The 11,124-nt window shown below is 36.0% G+C and overlaps 2 protein-coding genes across 3 annotated transcripts; both read right to left on the minus strand.

Moving 5' to 3' along the window:
- Positions 1-63: 63 nt before the first annotated feature.
- Positions 64-4,152, minus strand: LOC116015050 (protein PHOTOSYSTEM I ASSEMBLY 2, chloroplastic). Of its 2 annotated transcripts, none has more exons than XM_031255044.1 (6): positions 4,007-4,152; positions 3,745-3,833; positions 2,674-2,839; positions 1,623-1,715; positions 703-833; positions 64-570 (listed from the first exon to the last, which is right to left on the minus strand). In XM_031255044.1, the coding sequence occupies exons 1-5, from the start codon at positions 4,086-4,088 to the stop codon at positions 703-705; spliced, it is 561 nt and encodes a 186-aa protein (XP_031110904.1). In that variant the 5' UTR covers positions 4,089-4,152; the 3' UTR covers positions 64-570. The 2 variants fall into 2 exon arrangements, with proteins under 2 accessions (XP_031110904.1, XP_031110905.1); XM_031255045.1 differs by having other exon boundaries at positions 64-573.
- A 470-nt stretch (positions 4,153-4,622) lies between these two features.
- On the minus strand, positions 4,623-11,124 carry LOC116016419 (casein kinase 1-like protein HD16). Its single transcript, XM_031256668.1, has 16 exons — positions 10,394-11,124; positions 10,170-10,295; positions 9,978-10,051; positions 9,812-9,881; positions 9,295-9,350; positions 8,598-8,669; positions 8,409-8,503; positions 8,253-8,319; positions 8,027-8,156; positions 7,685-7,903; positions 7,466-7,602; positions 6,752-6,926; positions 6,573-6,663; positions 5,732-5,889; positions 5,295-5,483; positions 4,623-4,963 (listed from the first exon to the last, which is right to left on the minus strand). Exons 1-16 carry the CDS (start codon positions 10,772-10,774, stop codon positions 4,904-4,906), a joined length of 2,100 nt encoding a protein of 699 aa, XP_031112528.1. The 5' UTR covers positions 10,775-11,124; the 3' UTR covers positions 4,623-4,903.

The following is an 11,124-nucleotide window of genomic DNA, read 5'->3' on the forward strand; positions in this document are numbered from 1 at the left end:
AAAATAATAAAGGCAGGATGATATCTTTTGGCAAGCAAAAATTAATAAGCATAACATTATCTATTAACATAATATGAAACTCTGTTCATATAATTGTATGGCTTGGAAAAATGATTCAGAAGTGGTATCTACCTGACTACTTCAGGAAAGGCATTGAACATTACAATAAGTACTTAGTTACCAATGAATAATTATCACAGTAATGATGTACATTCTCTAACAACAAAACGATTGCTCGAGTCTGTAAACAAAATGTCCAGATGGTTTACAACATTTGTTCATACCAACAAGTATACCAGCTCTTATCAACATACACCAGCTAGCTAGCTGGTATCAAACGTGTTTTCTTTAATCGCTGGATCATAGCACTGCAGCAGCAGCAGCAGCAGCGAAAAGATTACAACTACAAAATTTAGTCGATGCAATGCAGTATGCACGCAGATTGGCCCAGTTGTAGCGCAAAATTACATTACACGCCATTCTTGTATGGAGCATTTCCAAGACTAGTAATCACTGCACTTCCGTCTTGTTGAAGACTCATAGGGTTTACTCTCTAGAGCATATTAAACACTGCTGGGGAACCAACAAAGGAAACATGTAATCAAAGAGGTAAAGAATTTGCCAAGGACCTTGTAATCCAGTGGCACAGGTGGTGAGACTCGATATAAGATGTCTCAAGATCATGATGGAATGCAAACTCACCTAAGAGTTTGGTAGTATGCGGCCATTGTACATTTTGTCAAGCAATTTCCGTGCGTCCGGCCGCCTAAGAAGACCTTTGTTGTTTGGTAGACCAGTTCCCAAACACACTGGACATACAAGTTTTCCTCGTCCTGGACCATCATTCATATAAAAGATCACCAAGCATGAAGATAAACTTTGCAGAAATGACTTTGACGAAAAAGTGAAATCATTCCACTTGTATGCATATAATGTGAAAGTAATAACTTTGACGAAACAACAGTACATTTCAATATTTTTATGTTCATTCACTCTATGTCCTCTGCCTGAGAGCCTACGATTCTAGGAGATTCAATTTTTATTCTTAATGAGTTAGTAAGAAGATTCGACATAGTGGATCAGAATAATATAAAATTCCTACAAGATATTGGAGTTTTATTTCAAAATGAAGTTCTTTCCAAAAGAAAAAGGATAGGGCCATTGTGTTCACCCAGGATACTGAGTTATGATATCTTGATTTTGGATGATAAACATCGTTCAAAAGCTTCAAATGACATGTTAAGTAGAATTCAACTGCAAAGTCATGCCAAATAATGACTTTATTTGGAGATTGGTGGTAAAATTATTTGGATTCAAGTTGATCTGCCTTCAAGAGAAGTAAGGTAGGACTAGGGCCAACATAAAGCCTCACACCAAGAAAAATTTAAGCCAGAACCATGGGAGAACTATTCAAATGCAGTTTGACTAGGTCCAATTTCTGGGAAAGGCATCCAATGTAGTATGCACTGATAAGTAGAGTAACAGAAAATTGATGTAACAGGTAATAGGAAATTAATCAAAATGCGGCAATCAGAATTTCATGTCTTAAATGCCAATAACACATTAACACATTTGCAAACATATGAATACATTCAACATTTATATGTATGAATGTGGCATACCATAACAATTTGGGCATTCAGTGAACTCGTATACATCCTTGGCCCTCTTTCTGTTTAAAGCCTTCCATTTTCCCGTACCACCACACATATCACCTATTAAAAAAATAAAATAAAATAAAATAAAAAGTGCACATCTTATGAAGCAGAACAGTACACCAAAAAAAATCTATAATTTGGTAAATTGTTGTTGACTTCTGTCGAGGAAAACTACAGTGTTTATCCACTGCCTAGGGTGAACAACATTAATTTAGTTTTATTTCTGAAGCATAGAAACTAGACCTCTTATCACCCTCGGCCAATAGAGGGGGGTTCTTTTTTTTTTTTCAACTTCAATTAATTGTTTCCTCACTATTAACCATATTATTTCTATAATAATAATAATAATAGAAATAATATGGTGACTTGTTATTCTGTAATTACTTAGTCAATAATAGGTTAGCTAGAGAATAGGAGAGTTATGTGTTTACTCCTCACTTCATAGAGCATGTTCAGCAACCAAATTTTCGCTATGAAGAGGACCCATGCAACAAAAGAGATTAGGAGAGTACCCAAATGATATAGCAGTGAGCCATTAGCATGTTTCAGTTGGATTCTTAAGCATGATTATCTTAGTTTTCAATTCAGAGTTTGTGAGGTTGCTACTATTTACTTCTTTAGAATGAGATTTGCCTTCATTTGAGTAATAGTGAGCCTTATATTCCTCTTGTGGCTAGTTACATCTAATTTATTATGAAATAGGAGTAATCTAACTCCATGTGACAAAATGAAGCAAAAAACCACACCATGTCAAGCATAATTCATAGACAAACAAGAAACCTGGTGGGGCTAATCAAATATTACGATCAATAAAGTTTTAACTCAGCAAGCAACAAGCAAACATAATCATGTTGGAATAATCTGAAGGACATATTTATAGATTTATGTCTATATGTGTAAACAAGCCCCTTAAATATGTTGAAGAATCATCTGATAGACTTGTTTATTACTCGCAAACTAAAACAGCTATTCTGATAAAAATCTACATTTAAAGCAATTAAGCTCCTACACTTACAAATTATTGCACCACTACCACCACAATTCCGGCACACAGCTCTTTCTTTTCCATCTGAGGCAATTGTTTTTAGTTCAGATAAAGGGTTGGCAGATGGACTAATCAAAGCTACAGCTGAACAGAGGCAAGTCAGGCACACACGTCTTGAAGTTTTCATTTGAAGCTCCTGTTCACTCAAAATAAAATAAAAAATAAAAGTCAAATTGAATCAGTACTCTACACTCAAAATAAGTGAGAATAATTATAATTTGGTCATAAGAAACATAAATGATAATTATGATACTATTTTTTGTCAATGTTATAAATTACACTTTCCAAACTGTGAACGAGCATAAGTGCACTATGCCATTTTCCCATGAATTGCTGGAAGTAAACCTATCATTTGGATGAATGAAGTTGACCAACACTACAACACGATATAGCAGACGTATAATCAGATCAGTATTATATCATTTGACACAGAACTGTACAAGCAAGAGGTATTAACCAGTATTTTAGAAAGAGGTGATAAACTGGGCTTTGCATTGGTTCAAAGAAGCTCTAATAAAAAGAAGCTGTGTACAAACGAGGACCTCTCAGGGACTAGCACTATAAGTAGACTGATGCTATGATAAGATTTGAGCTTATGATGTTCAAGCTTGATTCATTAGTGAGGAGATATAAAATTAGAAAAGGCATACTATACCTTACCACTAAAATATTGCTATCACATTCAAGTTTTGCTCTCATAAGGCATTACAGCTGATTGCTACCAGTGTGAGAGTCTGTCCAAATGATAAATCCTAAATCATACTCTAGCTATAGATTCAAATTTTTACCAGCTATTGCCCATCAATATAGGCTAATTTAACACCTTTTTTTTTTTTTTTACATAATTGAGTGGTTTCATATCTAATCTCCCAGGAAGCCCCTGTGATTTAGTCCAAAGCAATACAGAAAAAACTATTTCGGTCTTGAAGAATGCAAGAAAAATCTAAACTCTTAGCAGCTCACAATGAAGTTAATGCAAAACTAGAATTTGAGAGTATTGAATATGAGTAATTGAATAGATTCCTAAGAAAAAAGACAAGCCTTTTTGTTTATGGGTTGCTCTGAGTGGTCTGAAAAATCCGAAGAACTACCCTCCTTATCCAAGCTACATTTCACTGATTTCTGATTGGCTGCCAACCAAACCAAACCAAAATATAACAAAAAAATTTCAATACCGAATTTAGCAATCATAATACGAAAAACAAACAAAAAATGTTCAAGAAATTCAACTATCTAATCTTCATTAAACACGTGGCACAGGACAGTAAAAGAAAATGGAGTGAAGAAAAGTAGAAATGCTGACAGTTCTTTGAAGATGAAGGAGTGGAGTGTGAGTAGAACCGGCGGAGAGCGGAGGGGGAAGGGAACGAAAGTTGAGACGCCATTCTCCAACTCACTCTCTCAGCCTTGATTGCCTATGACGGTTAACCACAACCGCAGATGATAATCCACTGCCCACTATGGCCTATTTTAGCAAATCGATTTTTTTTTTTCACAAAATTAATTTTTTTTTTAAAAAAAAAAAGGAAAAAAAAAACTGTCACATCGTCTCCGGGAGTTTTTTTTTTTTTTTTTAAATTTAAGTATTTATTTTATTTAAAATCAATAACCGCCATATCAGCACACCTTCAAATAAACAGGTCATTTTAGATTGAATTGTATAAACAGGTCATTTTAGATTGAATTGTATAAGTTTGCACCTTCAAATAAACAGGTCATTTTAGATTGAATTGCATAAATTCACATTATTCAAAGATCCAATTTTTTTTGAATTCAATGATGTAGTTTGTATTATTCAAGGATCCAATTATTTTCTTTTGAATTCAATGATCTAATTGCAGTTTGATGTAAAATTGATTGACCCTAGATAAAAACATACATGCTCTAAATAAATACTCCGTATGAAGCAGGGGCAAAACTTTTGCAGCACATAAAAGATATTGACCTTTCGAAAAGAAGATAATTGTTTGGATTTCTCTCAAGAATGAGAGCTAACATCTCTGTTACACAGACTATTACCGCAATACATCCCTCAAAACACAGCTGTACATATGAGCTACACACAATCTCCATTATAAATATTTCAGATTACCATTCTACAGACATCTCATCCTACCATTCTTTACAATTGACAATACAAACCCATAAAAATAGAGAATCACAAAACCAGGTCTCTTTCAGAGATGTCAGATTCTGCTGTTCAGCATACTGTTCGTCCATAGCACACACAAGCAAGATACAGATTCTTTGCCCATTTTTCCTGCAGTCCACCAAAGAGAAGATTAATTCCCAAGAAACACAACGTCAGTTCATAATCCAAACTACCACAAGGGGGGGACCAAAATACATTCATCTAAAGATTTTAAAAGCACAAGTATCCCATGAAGAGGCTGACATGCACCTAGGAGAATGACTCATTCAGTTTCAGCAATCAACAATTTATTTATACAACTGCCCTGAAGAGTTAGTCCCAATCTAGTTGGGGACACTACATGGATTCTCTCTCCTAAACTCTATCACAGTCCTTGGTTTAGTCTTTATATCCAAATAAATTATTTTTTGACACTCCAAATAAATATCAATTCCATTACCTTGACGTGTGTACTTGGAAACTGAGATGTACGCAGAGTTTCTTGAGTCTCATCGCCAGGTCTGCGTTTAGGCACACTCAAGATAAGAGCAGCCTGGTCCCAAGTAGCAGCTGTTGATGTAATCCGGAAACCACGATCCCACCTCTTATGGATGCCTTCACTGGGATAGAGGAAATCAAGCTCTACTACCTATCAAATGCAAAGGTTCAGCAAATGTTATATAAAGGAGAGAACTGTTAGACAAGACTGAAATGGACTTAACATCCAATGTTTCCCCCAGACAGTTAGAAAATTCACTTGTACACAGATGGACAATACCCTTGAAATTTCTTTCAATTTGATTTTCGATTCAAAGTGGAAAAGGTTTACAATAGCAAAATGTTGACCTTGCAGCCAGAGAATAAACATGCCTATCAACAAAAAGGAAGAAGAATAACCTGCTCACTAAAACCTGAATTGCGAGACATTACAACAGCCCACTTGCTACCGGCAGTTGCCATGGAGGTCACATGAAATCCTTCTTTCCACTTCTTGCTTATCCACTTGAATGGAAAGAAGTCACTCACTTTGTATGACTGTTGAGTATACTGAGTGCCTGCAAAAGTGTACCAAGTGGATGGTAGAAAGAAATAAATGCATTTTGTTACAGAAAATGTAGACAACACAAACTACATAGTCTAGGTGAATTGATCAGGAAAGGGTGGGACTAGATGATCAAATCCATGGAAGATTGAATTGACAGGCAACCAAATAGTTCAAGAAACATCTAAACAGACATGTGCTTCATTATCATTGTGATTGATTTTTCATCTTTATCACTATCAAGTAATGTACTTCATCTAGGTAAACCCACAATTAGTCAGAAAATAAAAGATTGAATACCCAAACTAGTAAAGAGTAACATCTAAACAGAAATCTGCTTCATTAATCTTGTGATTGTTCTTCAAATCTTATTGCTATTAATTAATTAGTGTGCTTAGGTCTCCGTGAAATTGGTTAGAAAGGGTTTAATCTCCAAACCATAATAGAGTGGGTTCCAGCCATATCACATAGGTTAACTGACTAGGCCTAATAGTGGCGGCTCCAGGTATTTGGGAGTCTCACACAAACCCATCGGGGGTCTACAAAAAATGAATGTGTCCATCTACAAATAATGGAGAAGAACTCAATATATTTGAAGAGAAAGCACAACATGGTTTAAGTTTCATAGCCCAAGGTATGTAAACAGATCATAAATGTGTATATGCAAGCAATGAGTGTGCTAGCTGAAAAACCTACCTTTTGACATCACTACAAGAGAGCTTCCATTATTAGCACCAGCAAGGGAACTTATATAATAGTTCTTCTCCCACTGTTCCATAATCCATTCCTGTAGTCACATTGTAAGTACACAGGGCTGTTAACGGTTGAGATTGACACAACTAAAAATACTGGAATTCAAATAAACCCATGCTTGCCTTGTGTAAGAATGATGGAGATAGCTCATAAACTTGGCTTGAGAAGTTAGTTCCAGCATCCATGATAATTGCCCATAAGTTTGAACAGGAAGCCACACAACTGATATATAATCCATCTTCATGCCCTTTCTCTACATGTTGCGACAATCTTGCTTCGGCTACATTATAATGGTACCTAAAATGCAATTTAGATAAGGTATGAATTTTATAGAATGAACAAAAGGCATAGTGCAAAATCACTCGTCATCATAAAACATTGGTTTGAGACTTAAGGGGGAAAAAATTAAAGACCACATTACTAGATTTCTTCCAGCAAGTGTATAACTGTATCCACGCTTAAGAGCAGCTATGACCATCATCATCATCATCAGTGAAATACAAATAGTGTGCATATTAGGAATATCCTCCCATACATATTTTTTTTAAGTCATCAAATCTCATATCAACCTTTTCTCTTATGTGTATCCTCTCAAGTTCTTGTACAATTTCGAGTTTTTCCTCATTTCCCCAAAAATATAGATTAAAGCAAATTTGTAGCCCTATGTTATTACAAAAAAGCCGTTTCACCATTCTTGAGTTCACTCAAATTTCTGACCTACCTTGGGGAATTTCAGAGGAGAGGGGAGGCAAGAATCTAAAGGTTCAAAAGATAAAACTCAAGCACTCAGAAAGGTAAAGACGTAAAGTACATGCATTACAAAAAGAAATATCAACCTCTGTTTCATGGGCACCCTTGCATTGTAAATTGAAATCCACTGGGTTGCAGGAACTCCAATTCGAACTTTCTTCCTAGGCTGGTCTTCATCATCGTCAAGATTCAGTCTCGCTCTCTTTTGACCAACTTGAATAACCTATAAACACAACATAGTGAGGTCACAATTGGCAATATAACTAGCAAAAAAGTGGAGCTGGCAGATAAGGTAGAAGTAAAACCTTCTGAGCACCATCCGTGTTTAATGGCCTTATAGCAGGATCAGGTCCAAGCAATCCCGAAAATAGAGATATCAACTTTGAATACTTCGGTTCTTCATCAAATTTCATGTTTATCACTAAATCAAGAAACTCTTTAAGAGGTGCAGGGCAGAAGCAGCAAAGCATCTCAGGAGAGGTTGCCATCTTTTTCTTGCAGACCAGAAAGGACTTATTGTCTCCCTAACACATTCAGAAGATAACTTGTGGGAGTAAGATTTGCATGAAAGAAACATAAAACGCATGTTTCCCACATTAATTAATTAGACAAAAAATAAAAGAAAAAAGCTAGTTGACAGAGCATACCTGATACCCTTGCCATGGCAACCTGCCTCGATGAAGAAAAATAAGGGTATATGCTAACGACTCTAGATCATCCCTTCTACTAGCAGTTCTACCCAGGTGAGCATGTACACTTGCATACCGTACAGTCCCTCTAGAAAATTATACACAATAAATCAAACATCAGAATAACAAAGAGCACATGTAGTTTGGATGTGGAAAACAACGTATTGTATACAATATACTTCACCTAAATGTGTCAGGACGTTGATCATAGTCAACATGCTGTCCCCTTGAATTATCTTTCCATTTAGTTGCTGCGATTTGAATCATGTCACAATTAAGAAACAAATACGGAGTATCATATTAGAGAAAGTAAAAAATATTACTAGTTAGATTATGTTACCTAATCCCAAGTCAACAAGGAATAACTTCTTCTCTTGGGGTGTTGATGGCTGACCAAGTAGGAAATTTTCCGGCTTTACATCTCCATGCACATAACTAACATAATAATCAATTGGAAGAATCAATTAAAAACTACCAGGACCTTACATTGACTACATGAAAATCAATCAACAAAAAGTAAACACAATACCCTTTTGCATGCATTTTCTCTAAGATTGACAAAGACTCTACAGCAATACAGGCCACCATTTCTGCAGACATCCTGGAAATAGCACAAACATAAGATCAATGAAGTTTATTGTAACATGTAATAGAAAATAAGAGAAATGAAAAAATACTTCCATCAAATGTACAGTTTTAGATTTACAATTAAACAAACAAAAGAACCCAATTTAAATGCCTAATAGAACAAGAGCCAGTAAAAAGAGCTACAAAGCACCTAGCACAATATTAGTATAAAAAATCATTATTCTATTAGAATAAAATGCAATGCTGCAATATTTTGAGATTTTTTCTTGCAGCCCCAAGTTCAATGTATTGTTTGTATATTATGAGAAGGATTCTTGAAATGTAACCAAAAGACCATGAAAGTAAACTTCCAAAATTCTTGTTTATGAAAATGTTTTTCTTAATTCTTTCCAACAACTGCAATTATAAGAAATGACCTTTGTTTCAAAGGGGAAGTAAAAAAAATCCCTTGACCCAAAGAAATTTTAAATGAATATCACAATTAAATATTAAATAAGCACTAATTACCCACCAGATTCTTAAATATTCATAGTCAACTTATTAAAACTTAATCTGGCCACATTACAGGAAGTTACATAAGGATACATGTTTGAAAAGACTTTGAAGGCTAGAATAGACAAACATTGATTTGTACTTACGATTGTCCAGATGAATTCCATACATCCCATAAGCTAGGACCCAGCATGTCCATAACCTACAGATAATACATTGTGATCAACATGTGCATGTATGCATAAACAACCATCACAAAATATTAAAAGCAACCATTTTTCAATAATGCAACAATGAAGCTTTCAAGTAGTTTGCATCAACCAATAGAAATTCATGTCCAAAATTTGACTGAGATAAATTGGCAATAAAAATGCTATGATGGGGTTAACAGCTAACTAAAGAACATCCATCCCCAAGTAAATAAGGGATATAATGAACAATCCTGTTATAAATGTTGAAATGGAACCAGAACAGAAACTTAAAACTGTCCTGCCTCAATAGTACTAATTGTTTTAGTTGTTGACCACAAATATATGAATATAAATATGCATTACTTTTCAGGAAAACAATACTGGACCATTTCAGGGTTGCTATTTCATCAACAATCATTTTATGCAACATATATACAGAGTGCATAGTAGAAGAGTAACTTTCTACACATACCATTATGTAGTAGTCACCCTGTTTGCCTTTATAATGTACTCTTGGCACACCATGACTGCCACCAAGTGTGCTGCTCAACCAAAAAGATTAAAAAATAAATAAATAAACAATGTTTTAATCCTTTCAGAGTGTTCTTGGCATTCAGATAAACAGGCTTATTCCTTACTTGTAAACTTGCCACTCATATGGAGGCCCATAGCTACATCCTTTGCTATTTCGGTGCTCAAACTTCAGGGCAACCTAATATCACAGACAAGTCATGGAACCTAATATCAGGGCAACCTAATAAAAGACCAAAGAGAGAAGTCACAAGCTATGGAACACTTTTTGGTTCCACATATGCAGTTAATGACATTACCTCCGCAGCCCCTGCACCAATACGTTCGTTACCACCAGTAACACGGCGACCCAAAAAGACTTGACCAAAACCACCTTTGCCCAGCTTCTTTTCAACTTTATAGACCGGTGACTGTCCTATTTGCACCTGAAAGTCCAATCCGAGTATGAAGAAAAGAGAAAATTGGGAGCCTGCTAACTATGAACATATAAGCATATAAATATTGATAAGTTCATGTCAGATACCTCATCAGGGAAGGGAGGAGTATTTCCCTCGTCCTCGCCAGTCCCTTTGTTATTGGCACTCAATCCACCACTCTCATCCCCCATCTCGTCCTCTGCCCCTTCTTCTTCCTTCTCTTTAGCCTTTCTCTCCTCTTCTTCCCGCTTTGCCTTCTCGGCCTCAACTTTTGCTTTGGCTGCCTCTTCCTCCTCGACTTTGGCTTTAGCCTTGGCTGCTCGCGTCTTAATATAAGTACTCCTAACAACTAAATCTACTTCTTTCCCTTGACTCTTAGGTGTCTGTGGATTCTGCAACTGTTTTCGTTCTGGATCCGGCTTCGGTCCTTTAGCCCCTACCAGAGAAACGCGGCGGCGGCGGCGGCCTCCACTCTGCAACTCCGGCATCCTCCTCTGCCCATGCAAATCGAACAGCAACCCAGAGAACTCGAGATTAACATCACTGCTACTGAGATATCAACACCATAGACATCTGGAAAACCCTACCCAAATCCTAAACCTTGAAAGAATTTGTTAAAGGGTATAAAATCAAGGATTCAACCCGATAGCATAAGGAAATGGTTGAATTAAACCCAAATAGAGATGAGTATTTGTGAGTCGAAGAAGAGTAGTATATACTAGTGAAATTTTGATGCTAGGGTTTGTTTGAGAGACATGAAAAAGAAAAATCTTTGAAGGAAAACTGTAGTCGCCTCCGTAAGCATTTTTGTAGCTTATAGGGGGAACGGGGTTATGCG

Source organism: Ipomoea triloba, chromosome 4, assembly GCF_003576645.1.
Source record: "Ipomoea triloba cultivar NCNSP0323 chromosome 4, ASM357664v1".
Lineage (NCBI taxonomy): Eukaryota > Viridiplantae > Streptophyta > Magnoliopsida > Solanales > Convolvulaceae > Ipomoea > Ipomoea triloba.